The 22,097-nt window shown below is 36.9% G+C and overlaps 2 protein-coding genes across 2 annotated transcripts; both read right to left on the bottom strand.

The window, feature by feature from the left end:
• Positions 1 to 3,470: 3,470 nt before the first annotated feature.
• Positions 3,471 to 4,180, bottom strand: LOC103985414 (uncharacterized). The gene has a single exon (XM_009403097.3). It carries the CDS (start codon positions 3,992 to 3,994, stop codon positions 3,731 to 3,733), a length of 264 nt encoding a protein of 87 aa, XP_009401372.1. The 5' UTR covers positions 3,995 to 4,180; the 3' UTR covers positions 3,471 to 3,730.
• Positions 4,181 to 12,870: 8,690 nt separating this feature from the next.
• Positions 12,871 to 19,254, bottom strand: LOC103985413 (uncharacterized). Its single transcript, XM_009403096.3, has 6 exons — positions 19,012 to 19,254; positions 18,768 to 18,900; positions 17,718 to 17,821; positions 14,904 to 15,048; positions 14,682 to 14,822; positions 12,871 to 14,541 (listed from the first exon to the last, which is right to left on the bottom strand). The coding sequence occupies exons 1-6, from the start codon at positions 19,050 to 19,052 to the stop codon at positions 13,129 to 13,131; spliced, it is 1,977 nt and encodes a 658-aa protein (XP_009401371.2). The 5' UTR covers positions 19,053 to 19,254; the 3' UTR covers positions 12,871 to 13,128.
• Positions 19,255 to 22,097: the final 2,843 nt, after the last annotated feature.

Here is a 22,097-nt window from a genome sequence, read left to right on the forward strand (position 1 = left end):
AAGCATAAGATACCATGATCATAACCCTCAAGAATGAATGCTGGTACTTCAAAAATTTCATGGAACTAAATCATTTTATTGAGCTTTGGATGCCTGTTTCAGCATGTGATTTGGCAGGCTAGTATACTCCTCCATGCCACAACAATGAAAGATACTCTTGCTACAGAAGAGGTGGGATGAAACTGTTCTGATTATAAAATTGTTGCAAACTGGATTAATATGACTCACTATTTTGTGTATGAATGCTTAGTCTGATGAAAACATGTGGTACCACTCTCAAACACATGATAATATATTGTTGAACCAAGTTGTGCTGATCTTGTCCTTCCCAAAAAGGAGATAAGTATGGGCAACATAATATATTATGTGAGACAACGTGTCTTCTGATGGCAGCATGGGCTACTCAAAACCATATTCCTCTTCCTACTCTTTTAACAGGAAATCCATGACAAGACATGAAGAAAATTTTCTGCAGGAACCTGAGCAGAAGCAGCATGTTGAATCAACACAAAGAGGTACATTCCCATATCCCATTCATTTAATCATTTCCTCCTTACACATGCTCTGCTAACGAATTTAAAATAACTTGTAGTACTCTGATTTAGTGGCACTTACAAAAGTTAAGATGTGTTGTAATGCTCTGATAAGTGGAACATAAACTTGTATTGCTCTGATAAGTGGAAGATGAGTTGGACTGAACTTGTAAGAGTTAGATAAGCCTATTACTAGTAGGTTGGGGTTAAATATTCTGGATTAATAATTAATAGATCAATTATTTCATTAGATCGAATAAATTTATAATGATTAGATGGGTTTAGTATCATTCACTTGAGCTTAATAACGGACATTTTTAGTTACTAATATTCTCTGTTAGTCTACTTTTGCAACTGATATTATTGATGGGTTACTTTTGGCAGATGGAAAGATGACCAAAAAAAAAAAGGGAGGTTCACATGAAGCATTTGAAGCAATCTTCGAAAAATGGGAATGATTCTTATAAAAAGACCTTTATGTTCTTTCTGCTTTGTCCTTTTTCTTGACATGAAGATGCCACCATATGCTACTTCTCCTAAATAGCCAAAGCTATCACCATCATCATCTTGTAATTATCTATCACCCTTGTTCTTCTTCCTCCTCATCACTATTCTCTTACTCAATTATCCTCCAACTCCATCTAAAAGCATACTTATCTTTGAGTTTTAAGCCCTGCATGCCTACCCACACCAGTATATGGACCCTCCAATGATTTCCCACTAGCCTCAACTTGCATCATTCTTCACATCCTCCAACTTTCTCGACAATACTCTTATCTGCTCCAAGGATTTATTTCGTTTTTCAATGCATCCGGGCATGCTCCAACTTGTTGCTCAGCAGAAGAAAGCATGATCCATAAACACGTTCAGCTGTGACATAAATCCCCCTTCAGGATCTCATAACCCAATTGGACAGCAGCAGCACCACATGGCACGCTCTAAATCATTGATGCGTGCAAGTAATGTTCATATGCCGTCCTGTCACCATCAAAGTCTATACTTGATCACTGTGTGTGACTCATCAATTCTGTAGCATAAATTTGACAGTATTATCTTTTGTTTAATTTACGCAGAGATTGCTTGACTTGCTTTGCTCCAACAGCAGCATATTCTAACAACAGTTTCTTTCAGGCCTGCTACCTCCCTGCAATCAGCATCTCCAAGGCCTGTAGAAGCACCCTCGCCTTCAAATTCACTGGCTTTAACCAGCCTTCATTCATCGTCGACGGCTTCTTCGAGCGGACGTCCCCTTAGACTACTACGGTGGCACACTTGGCCTCGTCAATGGCACCGCCGACAACATGCCATTGGGTTTTCAGCTGCCACAGGGAGCGCTTGGAGATTGCATTCCAATCGGTAAGCTCAAACTATTAAGTCATAAGTTAGATTTAACGTATTTGATCCGCTCTTTCAATATCCTCAGTGACGTGAGATTATATTTTAGTTCTCTTCCGATCCATAGTTATCTTGCATCATTTATATATATTCTTGGAAGCTTCTAGCAATAATCTTGATATGGTATATTTTGGGTCCAAGAAACGTCACAATCGATGTCATGCCGTGCGACAGCCGAGTTTGCAAGGGGAGCACCCTCACGTGCAAGTCAGAATCCGTACCGAGGTGTTGTTTGGCATGTCCCATCCCGGAAGCTCGGGACGGTACCGTCTGGCGTCGTCCCTTGCGTCCCGGGACGACGACCATATATAAGTACCATCTCGTCCCTCGAGGATCAACCACCACGTCAAACCTGCGTGTGATCGACCCTTCTGCAATAATATAAAAGCCTCTTGCCGGCATCCGGCCAAAGGAAGAGAAAAAAAAAAGAGAAAAACAACTACTGACTTGCTCGTCGGATGGGCCAAAGTCGGGAATCACCCGACGAAGGTCATTTTTGCAGCAGCCACCATCGAGCCGCGAGTGTCTTAACCTGGGAATTACCATCCAGTGTACGAAGGTGAGCTGCAGACCAGCCTGAAGACGGAGAAGACGCTGCTCAACACAGACGGCGCCCAGACCGAGGAGCGTCGATCAACACCCCATCAAGAGGGCTTGACTTACCTCGGCATCCAGCTAAGCCAACAGAAGACTCTCGACATCGACCCGTGGACTAAGCCGTGCCGACTCATAAAATCTCATGTGTTACTGTTGCTACAACCAAGGAAGACAAGCAGTTCATGCAGCAAGAGTAAAACATGAATTAGAAAGTAAGAGACGAAGTGTTCTCCCATAGGTTTTGTTAGGAGTAGCATCAGACGAAATTGAGGCTCCACAAATAGTGTTGGATGATGAAGAGGACAGTAAAATGAAGGTTGTCGATGTCATTAACTGGTTGGGTAGGAACTCTACTTTTACATGCATAAACTACACCCACAAGAAAAAGGATACTGAAAAGAAACTGTGAGCATCTTTGGTGGTGGCTTCTGATCATGCTAATCGTTGTTCATTGTGTATTACTTGTGTAGGAGCACACTCCTCTCTTAGTATCATTCTGGCCCATATCCATCCATACATACATCAATAAATAAAGCACTACAAGAAGCATAAATCATGCTTTCGAAAGCCTCATCATGTTGTATGTGTGACAAGTGACTGGTTAAGGTCATGTACCAAAATAGGTAATCATGATCATAATAGACATACCAAGTAAATTTTCTGTTGAGCTCTGAACTAAGCTTTTGGCCTTCCTGTGGTTAGTATTGAACTCTAAATTAATGCATACTTAAGGATATGTTCAACAATTAGTAGACATGAAGTATTAAGCTTTGTTGTTGAAGGTTTCTTGAGATCATCTTTCATGATTGATTACTGGAGAAAGAGACTTCATGACCACTCCATGTTCATAAACAGTATTATTTGAATACCATCTGATTACCTACAATCAGGAAGAAACAGTTCATGGGAGAGAGGGAGAGAGAGAGAGAGAGAGAGACCAGTCCATGTTCACAAACTGTATTGCTTAAGTACATGAAAGATAAATACCAGCTGATTACCTTCAATCAGGAAGAAACAGTTCATGAGAGAGAGAGAGAGAGAGAGAGAGAGAGAGAGAGAGAGAGAAGTAGCACCGGGGTTTCTTACATGACAAGAAAGAGAACAAGCAAGCGACTCTCCTGCTGAGGAAAGACCAAAAAAGAAGATGAAGAACATAAAGGATTTATAGATATATATAGATGAGATAGGAGTTTATAGGGATGTAGTTAGACTCCATAGACTGCGTCGGTGAACTTGTTCTTGATCCACTTGAAGCTGTTCCTCACCGAAGACTTGAGCTTGCGTTCCATGGCGAAGGAGTTGTAAGAGGCGACACGCCGCTTCCTCTTCAGCTCGGGATCGCTGGAGCTGGCAAAGCCATCATCCTTCCCACTGGGACCGTTGAAGCTGTAGGAGTTGCACCTGTTATCATATCCAAACCCCCCGGTCGAGGAAGATGAGTACTCCGGGAAGGACCTGCACTTCTCCATGTCAAGACCTGTCAAGAGGAAGCTGTTTCTGCACCCACAGAGAGAGAGAGAGAGAGAGAGAGAGAGAGAGAGAGAGATGCGAATGATGAGGGAGGAAGAGGTGATGAGAGATTAAATTGGGAGGAGGGAGGGGCAAAAAGATGGGGTCAGATGTGGAGTAGGGAGAATGATGGCTCAACAAGGAAGGGGGACAGCATCAGTGCATGGGTGACCCCAAGTGTGATGTTGAAGGCACCTCTTCATTGCTAGTGGATCTTTATTTGCCAAGCTCTGATAGATTTAGGATGAAAGATTCAATGTTCACTACCATATACCTCAACCACAACTTCACACATCACAAACCCTAGATTATTTGAATCACTCAGCACCTCAAACTAGGAATATGCTGACACTTTTAGTCATTGATGTAAGCCACTACTCAGGTAGGTTGGTTATGATAATACCAATGATAATACTAATAATAATAATGATAGTTGTATGTAGATATTAGAGGGAATGAGAATGCTCCTTTAACTCAGTGCATGGAATGAAGACAAATCAAGGTTTATCCTTTTAGTAATGGGTTATGCATTAGCATTTTAATTAGGTCCATTTCAAGAGGAAATATGACCATATGAATCCACTATTATTATTTAATATTAAAAATGCACTAGAAATGGGTCATGCATCTGATGCACATTTGACCTTAAGTACATAAAGTGACTACAACATAATTATTCTTCTTTCCTTGGAACTCCTTCCATATTAATTTTCAAATGAAGACTCTGTTTTGGGTGGAATAACAAGGGAGAGATTACAATCCAACAATATCACTGATTGCTTAGGTTTCTCTAATCTTAAAAGATTAAGACATAAAAAAGAAGATCCTTGTTAGGTCATAGTTAGGGCCAATGGAAGGTAGGCTTAGACTATATCTGATACAAGATTCACTGAATCTATGCAAGAAAGCAAAGCAATCACCACAACTCAAGGGCATAAAAAGCTTGGATATGGTCTAAATAAAACATACATGCATACATATAGTAGGAAATATTGAAATCAGATTGTCTTGTCTCATATTAGATTGTTTAATATGCACTACAATTTAATGAGAAATGCTTAGGTGTCTGATGTGCTTTATAATAACATCAAACCTCTTTCATGTGTTATTCTTATAATAAATACCTTCTAATCTATTACTACAAAATTTGGTGTTTAATTAGGTCATTGTTTGTGCATGAATACCATAAGATTTCCACAACTCCAGTTCACTCCTCTAAGTAGCATTGCCATCTTGTTTGTGTATTATAGGAGGTGCATGTGTGCCAAGTGAACATATGGAGAAGGCAATAAGACCACCAGATCCTATGATCCATCCACAGATTTCTCAAGCAAAACTGTCTCTCATGTTTGACTTGGTGTTGTTTCCACCATGTAATCCTTCAACTAGAGACAAGTGTTTCTATTAAGCTTCTAATTGTTAGAACCAAATCGAATTGAATGATCCGATCAAGAGAATTGCTATGAATCAAGAATTAAGAATCAGACCCTTGATTAGTCCAATTCGAGTATTGATTTAGAAATGTCTGGACCTGATATATTAATTGGTCTATCGATCTAATCTAGTCATCCAGTGATTGAAGATTTGGTCAAGTCATTGCCCATTATTCGATTTGATTTTGATAATTATATTATTAATATTATATATATATGTATAGAAATATATAAGAAAAAGATTGAGATGTAGGGGGTGATAATGGATGGGTTGCCATCACATGGTGAGGGCCCTCCAATAAAGCTGTGGCTTCTTTCTCTTCTTTTTCATTGATGGTGGTGGGAGGTGCCACTTCCGATGGCCAAACAAAGCTTGGAGGGGTGATAGATAGCTTTGGTGGTGGTGTCTGCGGCGCCGCTGCCATGGCCCCATCGGTAGCCCACTCCACCCTACACCCCACTTCTTCTTTCCGGTGCCCCCACAGCTTCAGTCTTTTCCTCCTCGAACACATTTGTGGTGGCTGTCCTCCTTAAAAGAGATGTATATAAGCAGAAAAAGTAGAGGCTGTCTCCCAAAGGAAGCTTCGGGATTCACAAGAATCCTAAGAGAAAAATTAGGTTGCCATCTCCTTCTTCCTATCGCGAGTTAAATTCTACACCATTTTTATTCTGCTTAGATCTGTCGTTGGTCAGCACACTATTTCACAGTTGATACTGTTGGTCAACGGTGGCTGCAGAACATAAGAGCCGTACAATTCTGCACTTGTAATAATACCTCACTTTTTATCGACTTAAGCGTTAAAAGAGATTTTAATGGACATACCCCCTATAGTACCATCGTGATTTAGCACCACCTGAGTCAGCATTTAATGAATATATTACTGTTTGTTAGTTTGAGTCTAAATATTTTAGGTTAGTGATCTATGCTCGAGAAGCTAATGAGTTGGTCATCCCATTAGGACGAATCATGATAATTTAATAATATTAAAATTGATTTAATATCGGAGCACGGTGAGCATTTAATTCGGGGCTAAAGCATATTATAGTATGAAGTTATCATTCAGCTAGACCTCATATGTATAATACTAGAATTTAATTCTAGACTATTATTGATCGTAAAACTTTTAAAATGTCCAATTAATCCTATATCAAAAGTGGACAAAGATCCAGATTAACTAACTATTTCAAAAAATTACTAATTCAAACTTAATAAATTAACGAGTCAGTTATTCAACAAGCTGGATCATGACACATGCATGTTGAAATTCTTCTGAAGGATGAGACAGGCTGGTTATGTTCGATGACTTAAAATAACCCTTTGATTGATTTTTGATATGATTTCGATTATAAATTCTACTTGATGAGATTGATATGATATAATCTTTTTTTTTTTTTAGTATTATCATGAAAGAGAACAAATCACTGAGTTCTGAGAATTTTTTTTTAAAAAAATACTACTCGTATGTTAGTGTCTTTAATCTCACTTTAGTTTTTGTGTTTAAATATTATTATAAACAAACCTCTCATGCTCTTTTCTCTTTCCTTTCAAAACTTATTCTAGGTTTAAAGAGTTATGAAACAAAGTAGGTCTTATCTAAGAAAATTTGAGTTTTTATTATAAACATAAAAATCATGATTATACTATTATTATATAAAAATTTAAATATTAGAAATTAAAAATAAAATATAATAGATCAAATATACGATATGTACCTTTTGATGTTACTCATAGAGTCTTTATTTGATTTGTAGGTGCACCGTCGTCGAATCTGAAAGCTATAGCGATATCGAACTATAAAGAGAACTAGACTCTGTTTCTTTTCTCTCTTCCTATCCTTTACGGGAGCGATGGATTAGAGACCAAGGAGCGATAAGAGAAAATATGTAATATCTCAATAACTAGTTGTATCATCTCTAGGAGGTCATATCTTTTTATAGACAAAAGCGGAGAGTCAAAACTGATAATTAGAAGAGTCCATGTCATCAAAGTCATCTCCTAAGGAACCTTATCATAATTAAATTTTTTTATTAGTCGATAATCATAATTAGAATATAATCATATCTATAATATATATTAGTTAACTAGAAAGGATCATATAATCTAATATTCTCTTACTTAGTCTATTAATTGGTAAGATACAAAAAAAAATTAAAATCAAAATAAATTAATTAAAAAATAATTTTATTTAATTAAATTGTGAAACTTTGAAAAAATATTTTACACATTCATAAGAATTTTATAAAACATGCCAACAAATCCAATAAATATTATATTACATTGAGTCTAACTACCAACGTGAGTCATAGTAGTTGTATATCATTAATATCATACTTTCTTCTATATGTCATAATATTATTAACCCTTCTTAATGTAGTCCAAAACAATAATTGTAATTTATTTTATTAAAAAATTATATTATACATATTTAATCATAATATGTATATACATGAATATGAACAGTATAGCAGAAATAAATAATTTTAACTATGTAAACAAGAATATCAATTATAATATCTATTTAAATATACATTACTATATCTTTTATGGGCTGCTCATAGACTTAATTATAAAAACATATTTTTTAAAACACTTTATACTATAAGAGGTTAGTGAATAGATCATCAATCAATACAATAGACTTAAGTTCTTAATTGATATTAATTATTTTTAAATATTATATCTAACCATCATGTACTTTATATCATAATGTATAAAATTGCTAGAGTACTTATGATTCCTAGAGAAGAATTATTATGATATATCAAAGTATTTTCAATGAATTAACAATTGAGTCTGACCATACCAAGTTCCAAAATAAAATTTCATAATCATAAAGCTTGATTAATAGCCTTAAAGCATATCACAAAATCAACTTCTATAGTTAATAATGAAATAATACATTGCTTAATTTTTTTTTATAAATTACCCCTTCAACTAATAATTATAAAATATAAAGTATATTTCCTACTATTAAGGTAATTTACAAAATTAGCATATAAAAATATCATCATTTCAAACTTATCTTTAATATATATGAGCGTATAATCCTTCGTTCCTTTCAAATATCTTATTACTTTGTTTGTAACTTTTTAGTTTTTCATTCTTAAATAACTCTAATATAAATCCAATATTCTAATTACAAAATTGATGTCTGGTATAGAGTTGAGCATATAATATACTTCTAACTATGCATACATAATGAATATTTTCTTATTTGATTCTTTTTTAAACTATTTTAAAAAATATTTATTTTGATTAAAATATATACTTTTATTATTTGTTAAAGAAAATTATATACTAAATCTCTCCGAGACTCAATCAAAAGCTTTAGTTATGATAATTATTTTGATTGAAAATATCTCGTTATGATGATTATTTTTTGAGTAAAACCTTTGACCTCAAGCTGATCGATATATCATTCGATATTATAGTTTGAGATAAGTTTTGCTTTGCAATTAATTTTTTTATAGTTATTGGATAATAATTTTTTAAAATATTAATTTTATATAATCCTTTATAGTTTTCTCCTAATCCTTTATATAATTATTAAATTTATATAATTTTAAATTATAACCTTCTCGCCGCTTTCCTCGCATTCGGCCGTGCTGCCGACGGGCAGACTAGCGATGAAGAGGAAGCAGACTACCGTTGGCTTGTCATTGTGGAAGCACTCGTGCTTCTCATTGATCTGCTTCTGCAGGAGTTCCTCTGTGATATCCTTCATCTCGGCTCGAATTGTCCGCTTCTCCAGAGCTCCCATGTTATACTTATGTTAGCTACGATGTGGGCAGCCTTGACCGTGAGCACGGTCGGGAAGTAGTGGTCGTGCTGCAAGATCATCTCACTGCAGAGTCATTCAAACTTGGGGTACACGGTGGTGTCGTTGACAACGACGAGGGCGACTCACCTCCAGCCACTGCAAGACGCCGACCTCAGGTGCTCCGCCTCACCATGAAGCAGAACATCATCATCCCTAACGTCGACAACGCGCACGTGGAAGCGCTACCGGACGAGCAGCTGCTGTACTTGGAGCTCCTCAGGTACTTGTAGGTGAAGCTGAAATCGAAGAGCGGGATGCAGGCAGGCAACGGCAGGATGAAGCGCTCGTTCAAGAGATCGAGCAGTGCGTCCGACAGCAAAAGCTTCTCCACGATAGACGCTGCAAGACGACACCCTCTTCTCCACCTCCTCCGTCACTTTCATCGCCCTCGCCTTCGTCTCGATGATGGCCTGCCCGCAGAGGTTCTCCCTGGAGCCCTCCCTTTCATCAGCAGGGAGGTAATGGCAGAGCCTACCTCATTCCTTATCTTCAGCGGACGAGTCTTCAGCGTGAGAGCCCTTTGACATAAAAGGCATGTGAAGTGAGCTCAATCAGGAAGGGTCGTGTCACTCACTGGTCAAACCTGTCCTATTGTTCTTCTTCTTCTTCTTCCGAACAAGCGATGCTGACGTTTCGGATGTTTTCTTTCCTCTTAATTTTAATTTTATATATTAAGTGAACTCACACGAAGCGCTTTGTTTGATAATTACATGCGTTTTGTGATGTGATATATAATTCAACAATTAGCTTGTAACATATATAACATCAACTTTCCTTGAAGGAAAATGAATTGTAAGATGAGGGTTAAAGTATATATTAGGCCCTTTTATAAAAGCAAATGTTTTTGAAATTAATGGTCACCTAATCATATTTTAAGATGATATTAGAGTAAGTAATGAGTCTGAATCTTATATTTAACCCTCATTCTTAGTATTTATTTAAACATATTTATGTAAGTATTTGTCGTTTGGGCTTCTATCGTATCCTCAGATTTTGTTTAACCTATGTGTGAAAACTTAAAATATTTAACCCAATGATAGTGGGCCTGTACAAATCATTAATTAAATCAGAGAGAAAAAAAAGAGAAAAAAAGAAGAGGAGATAACAGAGGAAGAGAAAAAAAGAATAGGGAGGTAGTAGATGAAGATAAGGAAGAAGAGAAAACGATAAAGAAGGAATAAGAGTAAGCAATGAAAGAGAAGAGATAAAAGGAAAAAGAAGAGAAGATAAGAAAGAGTGTACCGGGGAGATATACGATAATAAACAGTAATGGTGATGATAGCGACAACACAACGATAAGAAGAGGGCCCACTTTCATAAGTCTTAATTATTATTTTAATTTTTTTAATATATACTTAGTTAGATCAAACTACTCGAAATAAGGACGACGTATCCACATATTCTTAAGTACCAATCATTTTATATTGTTTTGGACAATATACGATAGCTCTTATCGTAACTTATTCTAACCAATGTTAAAAGATAACAAATATATCTATCATTATAGAAAGTAAAATTCATAATAAATTGAGTCACTAAATGATTATAGACTGGAGCTTAAAAAATCTAAAGTATCATGGTTAGTAGAACACATTAAAAAGAAAAAACCAAAAGCATACAATCCTATATCATGACTTTCAAAGTACGCATCAAGTAACTTTCATCTACTCTTTCTGCAGATAAACAACTCGCAAGAAATTTAACTTTCTTCCTCTGAAGATTTGTAAGATCCGTTTGCAAACAGCACAAAGATGTCAATGTCAAAATCCAAATACGGAGCAATGGCAAATGGTTATAGACAATAGATCAATATACCACGTAACTTTTGGAACTATATATAGAGGAATGAACAGGCCACAACACAAGAACAAGCAATCTCATCGAAACCTTTGTTCTTCGTTCCAATTCAAATTTTTCTCTGGAAATTATGTTTTCCAACCCAAAGCCATAAGAAATTTAAATCAGCAAAATTAATGAGACAGATTACCAAGAATAATATGTTATGCCGATAGTGGTGGACAGGTCAAAGCAGTATGGTAGAATCTTCTGCTGCTCCCAAAGCAGGGGAATAAGTAACAAGAACATGATTCAGATTAAATGCAGTTTGACCATCAACAGCAACCCAAAATCATCTAGATGAAGCTCCAAAACAGTTTGGCCATGATCATAGGAAGGGAGGGTGACCATCGACACATTAAATTATGAAACTTATCTACCGAGAGTCATTTGGATCCTTTCTAGGGTCCTTTTTTGGTGGCTACCAAGATCTAGCCCAATTCTAATGTCTTATATCTTTAATGAAAGAAGGATTTGGGTTATGAAATTTAAAGCTAAACGAATTGGAAACCTCTCTCTAAAGTCCTCCAGCCACAATCACAATAAACCATTTGCTCAAAGTGTTTATCGTCGTACTAAATCATGAATGCTAAAGCTACAAAATCGCCTCAATAAACAACTATGTGCCATAATCAATCGACTATTCTCTTATGCACGAAACAAGCTTCGTCAGGATAATTCATCGATTGGATTCTAAACGAAGCAATCCCTAATCTACAAACAAGAAACATCGACGGAAGCTTCAAAAGCAGGTTTTGCTTTGGGTGGTCACGGATCGAAAACGTCTGCTTTTGCTTAATCCTGTTAATATCTCCACTAATTCAAGCATCTACAATGCTTCCAAGTAAATAAAATTAAAGACAAACATGGAATCCAACCTTCCCTGTAGTGAGCTCGAGAAATCGATCAAAAGACTAGAAAAAATCATTGGAGAACGAGAGAGTTGGTCGGATCAAGAAGCGATTGTACCTCGTCGTAATCCTTCTTGTCGGCTTTAGGTTGCTTCAGGGGCTTCAACTTCCCACCTGGATTGCTACGATACACATCCAGCAGAACCGATTACAAAGAGGACAATCGAAACCCTAGAATACGAGAGAGAACAGACATAGATCCGACCTTACTTGGACGGCATGGTCGGTAGGGAGAAGAAAGGAAGAGAAGACCCCAAGAACTGATGCCGAGCGCCAAATCAAATCGAATGAGAGTCGTCATTCTGTGGGGTATATATAGGCGGGACGGGGTGGTTGGGATGGCGACTTGCGATGGGGATCCGAACGCCAGAATTTTCATTGCACACCGAATCTAAGCTGGGCCTGAGTTGTCCTTATGGGCCTTTTTTAGTTGAATAATTTACAGAAAAATCCTTTTTTCTAATGAAAACACAAAGTAGATATGGATTGATTTTTTTCTTTGATACTCGTGAAGTGTATAAAAGAAAATTGTAATTAAGATATCTACTGGTAAAGTAATTAAGATATCTAGACCGATACGAATCATATTTAGTCTTTGTAAAACCATATTTAGTCTCATGTTGGTCAAAATAAAAGAAACTCCAAAAAAACATATGTGAATAGATATCTAAATTAGCTGGCCGTCAAGTTCAAGCACTAACAAGTTCAAAAAATAGAGAAGGTGCTGCACTTAGAATAATGCATCATACAAGCAGACGATTGATACACGAATATGGTTATAGGAGAACAAGATATTGTTGTTGTAGCTTCTGCATCCGAATAAAACATAAGAATCTTGAAATTGGAACATATTTACTGCTAATCATAGTAGATGTCAGTGAAAGAAGGAAAAAGAAAGAAATGAGAATTATTCTAAGTGTCATGATCCACAAAACTATTTTGAGTGTCAAAGGCGAAGCGATTTGAAAACGAGAGTGAAACAAGGACAGGGAAGACTCGCATATTTCTTGATCACTTGATCTTCACAATGGTTGTCGCCCTCTTATGTGGAAGCAGAAAAAGAGGGCACCGCGGTTCATGTTTCAATCCTTCTTCAAGGCAGCGAATCGGGAAGTTCATCATGTTCGGGTAGTCTTGAATGCACTCGTCTGCCACTAGGACTTAGCAAGTCAGACTGCATCAAAATAGCTTGAGTAGGAAGCTTCAAAGCTTCAGCTGACCTAACTGGTTCTGGTGCCAATGAGACAGCTCTCTCGGGAGGATGTGCTGCTGATACTCCTGGGCCAGGTTGGAATCTGCTGCTACACTGGTTATCCATAGATCTATCTGAATCAAGAACATGATCCATGGATGAAATTCTGGTTCTCCTTCTTGTCTTGATGCGCTCATTTGTTGTCCCTTTTTTGCTATAGTGAATCAAGAGCCTATCCATAACCATTTCTTTCTCATACTCTTCATCGTATGTGGTGACATTATGCTTGCCCCCATCTTTTCCATGCCATGGTGATGTTTGTGACATAAGTTTTCCATAAACTATAGCATTGTCAAACTCATCGTCAATCGGTGCTCTTGGGTGTCTAGTTATGTTCTTCCCCTCATCGAAATAATCACCATTGGCACCAGCACTCCTCCTGCTTCTGTGCCTTCTTTGGCTTCTTGGTGTTTGGCTGGTAAGCTTCTCATCATAAATGGATTTCTCATTAGTCTCCATGATTGCTGGCTTCTGGGAGTTCCTCAGCAAAGAATTAGACATAATTCTCTCATCGCTGGGAGCTTGATCCTTGTAATTATCATTAGTATGACAAGGTTTGTTGTGACCAGCAGAGCCAAGCCTTTGAATCATTCGATCACCATTTACCGAAATATCATTGACTTTTGGTTTTACATATGGTGGAATCATATTGGTCGCTGTACCTTTGTTGTTCACCGACCTGATTGGCAACCTTTCCTTTGCATTAGGATCTGACCATTCTTCATGTCTTTGTGATCTATCATACTTTAAGCCATTTGCACTCTTTTCTATGACTTGGCTTTTATTGCTATTCCCATTTGACTTGGTGTATGGAGGAACCACATTGGGTTTGTCATTCCAAGAATTCATTATACCAACTTGCTTCTCTGAGCCTCTTGGATCCAGCTGTTCTTGCACTTTTGTTGTCCTTTGTCGTGGAACATATCTGAGATCATCATTTCCACAGCTTCCCTTCTGTTTGATCTTTAGATTTCCATATGGAGGAACTACTGCATCGATTTGGTATGGCTCCACATTTTCGATTTCATTAGCATTTACCTTTCTTGTCTTCACAACTGTGCCATGCAATTGGTCAGTACTAAAAGTTGAAATCATATAATTATTTTTTGGCTCCTGCACTTGTGTCCGTGCAACAGTTATAGGAGTAGGCTCATGATTTTTCTTAGATAATGGCTCCTCCTTGTTGATTTTAGTCAGCATTGGTGGAGTTGCATCATTCGCAGAACGAGGAAGTACCGCTCTCTTTGGTTGTTCCTGAAACCCAAGAAAGCAGTATCTTAATTTGGTGCAGAGGAAGCAAGTAGATAAAGAAAAAATAAATAGCAGAGGAAACTACTTTATGTAAATAGCAAATGGAAACAATATTTGAGACTAAACAATAGTGGCTAACTTACATATTTAACTGCAGGAGAATTAGATGATTTCTGCTCAAATGCCCAAGAATCCCATCTTATGGAGAACTCCTCAACAATGTTTTGCAGCAACTGCAGCTTCTTTTCCTTGGAAAATTCCTTCTTCTGAACTTTCTCCACAAACTGGGGAAAAAAGATCATATTTATCTATGGGAACATAACAAACTACATTAGTTTTATTTGATGGGAAAAACAGTACAGCACCTCAGCATTTACAAATGATTCCGTCTGACCCCCATATCGTTTTGTAAAAACATGCCTAAGATCACATAATTCTGGTAAATCTGGAAATCTAGCTGCAGCAAAAATTAGAGTTGACACAGCCTCTGACACTCCATCAGGGCATTCCCTGCATAAAGAAAAATGTAAAAAAAAAGCATAATAAAAATAGACAAGATGGAAAAAATAGTCAAAAAAAATCTTCAGCTCTGAAACGTAGGTGACTATTGAACAAATTTGGTTTGTTCATTCAATTTTAAACTGTTTATCCAATAAAAATATGTAAAATGCTTTTACTTGAATGAGTACTTTTAGTTAACTAGGTTCATTAAAGTACTTTTACTTGAATGGCAATATGGGTTTTGTGAACAAGAGCAAGTAGGCGTCAATTGACTTGAAAGAATATGCTTTTCAGAATGTTATCTAAGCTTCATTCCAAAACAGCATGATAGTAAATGATTCTAGGCTTGCTATACTACTTCTCAGGTATGCAAGGTATTATGAATTTATTGAGAGAGTTATTGTTAGAGCACAAGTAGCACAAAGTATTAGTAAGGCAATACAAGTAGGACTCCAAAAGGAAATTTGCACAATGAAATACAAATTTTAACATGATTCATCTTCAAAAAGAGATGAAATCAATCTCACATTGAGACCTATATACGTCAGTTTAGTTGTGTACCACTACTATTACCAATTGTGCTATTCCAACAAAACCTCCCTCTACTCCAGAACTCACCAGATTGTCATCACTATAAAACCTCCCTCTACACTCAAAATCACCTACATAAGTCAGCTTCCCATCACTATTCATTATGACATGTAACCAACAATATACACTTTATTAATGAACAAAAGTTATGCCACCAACCTCATATGACCCTTGCCATCCCCATTTTCACTTCCATGACCTTCATCATGCTAGCACAACAAAAATCACTGGCCTTATTAAATTTTCCATTGAAATTAAGAACTGCTTAAGTACATTATAACCTAGCCCACATAATCAACATAACCTGGCTGCAATTAAAAAACCAAATTAATACTGACTGCTAAGCAGGGACAGTTGACTGAGAAGGATTTCATGGTGGCAACCGTTGGAAAATAAATTTGCAGAAATAGAATAAAATGAAAGACAATAGAAATTGGACAAGGCGCTGATTAAGTGCTGTCTTATATCCAACAGTGGGTGGGCTAACTATATAATGTTTAGATTATAAATCTATCAGAGATGTGCACTTCGCAGTTGATTTATGGAACTCAAATTATACAGTCAGACAAAAACAAAAGAAAGAATACCACAAGGTTTTAAGAGAATATGAGATTTGAATAAAATGATGCATCCATATAGGACAAAGAATATCAAAGCATCTGATGTGTCTTGATGCATGGGATTAGGGGTGTTTAAATTGAACCAAAAAACCGAACTGGTTCGATCCAAAATGGTTCAATTCCGAACCAAGCCTAAACCGAACTGGTTCGATCCAAAATGGTTCAATTTTGAAAGCTATAAATGGTTCTAGTTCGGGGTACGCTCCTTTGGTTTGGTTAACCAGTTTGACCCGAACCGACCCGATTTTAATTTAAAAAATACCTCTGATTGAGTTCACAGCTTTAAGTCCTTAACCGGTTCAAACCAATCAATCAAATCAGCTCAAAAGACCCAATTTTACAAATGGTGTGAGCTCAATTTAACAAAGCTTGTCATGTCAACCCAATTGGACCAAAGATTCCGGTTTGGTTCAATTAAGCGAAACTGATTCATTTGAAATATATATATTTTTTCAATTATTTAAAAGTACAAATCGATTACCCGAACCAGATTTACTGGTTTGATTAGGTAGAACCAAATTGGTTCCAGTTCAAACTACCTTACTTTAACTGAACCGAACCAAGATTCGATTCGACCCTTCACGGTTGAGTTCAAGCAAGTTTGAACACCCGTAACTGGGACAAAAACATATTCTTGTGCATGACGTGTCCGCTAGGTATAAAAAAGGCATCTGAATTCTGAAGTATTTGATGCAACCAAGATTAAAACAACATTTATAGTACTTGATGCAATTGATGAGGTAAAAGCTTCACATTGTAATGTGACGCATTTGTACAGTACAAAAAACTACGAAGCATCAAATGTATCCTAACAAGACAAAGCATCTCACCAAGCATTATGCCAAATACATCCATCTTGGATGAAGACATCCAAAGCATCCTCTATCAAATAGAATCAAAGAACTTGAACAACATTTCTAATACATAATCAAATTTAGCACTTATAATATAAAAGAATCTTTCCACTAGGATCATGCACATCAAAGCAAGATAAGGTGGAAGACAAAGTGGAGTTGCATCTTAACTGGGCTATAAAAGACACTTTTAATCATTTAATCTTGAAATTAAAAACTTTAGTGAATTGATCCTACTCAGAGCTCATATTAGCAAGAGCCTTATGCATTGGGACACCTTAGAAGATGCAAGTTGATCTTTTTTCTCATCAGATGTAGGCCACGTATAAAATCAATTCCTGTTTGTAAAACTAGCTAAAAATTTGCTTTACATTAGCTAAATCAACCATTCTTCTTGTTCTAACTGGAGCAATGAAATATATAACCAGATGAGTAAGGTCCTCACTGTCTTTGAACAAAATACTAAGCTATTAATTATTAGCCAAAAGCTATTATGTCGTGGTAGAACACAGACCAATTAGTTCCATAAACACATCATTAATAACATGATGAAGATCTTGGATGGCAAATTATGTAGATTTATTTTGATAAGAATCAGAAAAGCTGAAAATACCTTTTCTTTCTTAGGCTTGGAAGCTGATTTAAGATAAGGTCACAGAATTGCTCAATCATTTCATAGCAAGAACTTTGATTTATCTCAGAAATCAGTGCATCAATCTGTTTCAGAGCAGCAGAAAAGGAAGCAAATTGACGTATTAGAAATCTTATAGAATTAATAATGATGAGAACAATTGAATAAGACAAATAAACCACAAAGCAATTGCACAAGCTAAAACCATGATCTATAGTCAAAACAAATATACCAGTGTTTTAAACCTTGCACAAGCAATTGCGTAATTTAAACCTTAACAGTGTTTCATGGTCTCGGTGTTAGAAGCAAGTGCCCCACCACCCGTATGGGACAGGCTACATGGGTAAGACACGACTCATCGGTGTACAGGATGATTCCAAGAGCAGATGCCATCATATTTAAATCATATGGGGACATGTTTAGTGCTCGGATTTCGATGAGATAGACAATTAAATATACCAAAAGGAGCAATTGGCTGGTAGGGGGTCCAACCAAGTAGGGTTTAGTATTGTGCTGGCAAATTTTGAACAGCCAAATCCACCAAGTTGCTTTAACCATATCCAAACATGGTTTTTTCAAGAAATCAAAGGAAAGCTACATCCAAACTCTTTGTAAACCTAGATTTACCATGGCTGCTACAAAATTTTCCTGCTTCATTATTGCTCAACGCCACATCTTCATTTGGTTAAGAATTAGGGATTCCGCAATTATGCAGAACATGACCCAAATCTGAACAAAATTCCACCTACTGGGAAAATCATAGACATAATTCCACGGTCCTTGACCACAATTAAAGGGGAAAAAAGAAGGAAGAAAGTGAAGACCTAATAGCCATTTCATAGAGAACAATGAAATCTTTCTTGGACACAGAATGCAACAATTCATTTCAGAATGAAGCTGATTCCCATTCCATTTAAATTGCGTCATCTCTGTAGTGGTGATTTGAAAGAATTAGAGAAAGACGTAAGTAAAAGAGGAAGAAGGTGACGATGTGAAGCCAAGAAAGAAAGACAAGCATACACACACACACACCCTTCCGAAGGCGTCGGAATCACGGCCGGCGGCGAGGAGGTCCGCAACGTCATTCTTGAGGAGCCTCAGCACGGCCTGCTTCTTCTTCCCGATCGCCTCGATCCGCGACTTTATGCGCTTCACGGCGCTCCGGCTGCGCATGCACGTCCCGCACAAATAAGCCGACATCGATCATCCAACAGCAACAACACCCAAAGAGCACGGAAAGAAGAGAAAAAGGGAGAGATTTTTAACAAACACTTACCATTTTCCTGAGAACTTCCCACCCACAAAACAATAGAACATCTCTCTGTCCTTCTTGATGCTCGTAGCTCACGACGTCAGGTCTGGGTAGAAGGAAGGCGAGTGTGGGACGAGGAGGCGTAATGTTGGGTGGTGGTGGTGCGGCTGTAGGCAGAAGAGCGGGGAGAGGAAGGAAACCGGCGGTGTAAGGAATGGAACGACTGCCTACAGCAGAGGGACAGCTCAGAGTAGAAGAGCAGACTACTCTTACCTGCCCGACTTCCTTTCCACAGCAAAGCAACAAATTAGAAGCAGAGAAGCCGAGCGGGGCCCACCAGTAATACGGCAACTCCATACTCTCTCTCTCGAGCGGGGCCCAGCAGTAACAGAGGTAGAAAATATTTACTAATTTAGCTGGTTTTTTTCATAAAGGTAAGTGGCAAAAATTAGCTTTATAAGGTAATTTTGTTTCTTTACAAGCTAAGTTAGCTGTCTTAAAAAAATTATTAAACGAATTTTTAAATCATAAAATAAACGAGTCATTGTTTGATATAGTTAATCTCAATCGTCAGATAAGAGAAATTTTACTTAAAAAATATTTATATCTCGTGTACCATTTGACATGATTTTTTCGGTGATCAACCTAATTTTTACCATTTAACACTCAAGAAAAAAATCTAAACAGTTAGCTCGATGATAACGTACATCATTCACCTGACTTAAGTTGAATGTCCAGTTAGAGCTTAGGCTAATCATATTCTAATGTAATTTATCGTTGTATAATAATATCACGGAGACTAATAATAAGATGACATATATATATATATATAAAGCGGGTAAAGGGATGTCAGTGGAGTGCACGTGGTGTGGCCCACCCAGTCAACGGTCACTCTACCGTTACAAAGGCGACCGTGGTGGGTTCGGGATTTTGAATCTGTGAGTGGGGACGGCACCGAAACGGCTACTCATCGCACGGAAGGCAGTTTGGATTGTGCGTTCCCAAAGACGGTTTGTTTGTACTTTGGATGTATGCACGTGATCGATATTTTGATATAAATTAAATTAAAAATATATATATTTTTTATAAATAATATTTAAAATATAAAATTATATGTATACATATATGGACGAGTTTCCATGAAAATATCTCCTATTTTGGATTTCTTTCTTATATTTCGAAATATTTCTAATTGGATAAGTCAAAAAAATTGTTTGGATCGTTTCATATAGTGAATCGATCTAATTATATTATTTTTAAATAATATTATTGTATTTTTAATAGTTTTGTAAAAATATTATAATTGAATAGCAAACTAATTTATCATCCTTTATAAGGTTTTAAAAAGAATATTTTGTAATTGGAACAAGAACATATAAACAAAAAAGATTTTTGTACCAAACTATAATATTTTTGACACATGCAAAAGAACATTATAAGTTTATCTGAAAAAAATATATTATAATTGGATTGATCCATACTATATTCAAAAATCATGTCGAGCTACACCTCTTCATAAATTAGTTCATTATATATTATCCTAGGTAGGTAGACCTATTTAATATTCTAATTTTTAGATTTAAAAAATTTACATTGGTTTTAAGTGAAATTCTAGTTTCATATATAGTAACATCATCGATTTTACTAATGAAAATATATAAATAATAAATAAAAAGATAATTTTAATGTTCGAGTTGATGGTGGCAGACAACAGTGCTATTAGAGATCATAGGTGATTATTGTGGATGAGGAGAGTGATGACAAGATATGAGAGCAATTTTGCATCCGCATCGACACCAACATAATTACCGATGGGCTCTTTCGTCACTCTATATAAGCATTAGTGTTAATGTAGTTGCTAGGCAACAAAAATGTTTCTCAACATCTATATCGGCGCAAACACACATGCAAAATGACGTCGCTTAGCAACTGCGTCAAAGTCAACACAAATACAAAGCAGGGCCGCTTGACAATTGCATGATCTTTTTCCTATGATCACTTTGAAATCCATCGTGATCTCCTCCTTGAAGAGAGAGGCGAAACCTTAATGTCTTCCTCATCTTTGTCGTCTATTCCTCCTCAGCTTATCTTTTGGACCATCGATTCCTTTCATCATCGATGTGGCTTGTTGAAGCGACGGGAGATGTTGCCTTCAACCTCGTCATCATTATGATCATCTTCTCCAATGGATCCACCTTCGACATCCTTGTTCCCACCATAACCTCCTGTGGCATCGTTGTGGCCACCGTGGTAGGAGCTTCAACCTTGGGCACAATATCCAACATCGCCTTCTATTTATTTTTTTAACTATAATGTAAGAGGATGAAAGGCAATAGAGGAGTAGCAGGCGAAAACACCACCCAAGGATGAAGAAGGGTATAGAGGGCGTTCGATTGATAGTGGACTTAAGACTACGATGCCCGCTTTGTTAACTTTCATATGCTAATTTCGAAGGAGATCATGTAGATGCTGAGCAGCTTTTTCATCACTCGACAATTACATCAATGTCGATGTATATACAAAGTGGTCCTCACCTCTTGTTATTGTTCCCTTTATCCATAATAGCTACGTGAGGTCGTTAGCGACGTCATCATCTATCACCACCAACTACAACATTGAAGTTATATTTTTTATCTATTATTTTTATGCTTCTATTGGTAAACTAATAATGTTAGGATAAATAAAGATAGATGTTTTACTTTTATAATTATAAAGATTTTAATATAATTTTTTTAAATATAAAGATCAAAATAGTAAAGAGATCTCATATACCATATCTCTCTTGTTGAGAGACAAAACCATCAACGTTATCAGGTGGTTTCTTCCGAATCATGATCATAGACGGACACAATCTAATACAGTGAGATATGGTGAAATAGTCTTTCCATACAACTCAAAAGTGAATTGATCGTCTCCTGCGCGACATCACTTTGCTTCACTTTGACCATGTGATGATGTCCTTTTCCGCTAATCGCAACCCACAAACAATACCCCGTTGACTCGCGTGCCATCACAACAGTTGTTTGGATACTGGTGCAGCGCAACCGCTTCCGTCAGCGGCTGTGACCGTTGACCCCAACTGTCAGTCAACGCACGGGAGGGGTCCTTTG

Source organism: Musa acuminata, chromosome BXJ1-5 (assembly GCF_036884655.1).
Source record: "Musa acuminata AAA Group cultivar baxijiao chromosome BXJ1-5, Cavendish_Baxijiao_AAA, whole genome shotgun sequence".
Classification (NCBI taxonomy): Eukaryota; Viridiplantae; Streptophyta; class Magnoliopsida; order Zingiberales; family Musaceae; genus Musa; species Musa acuminata.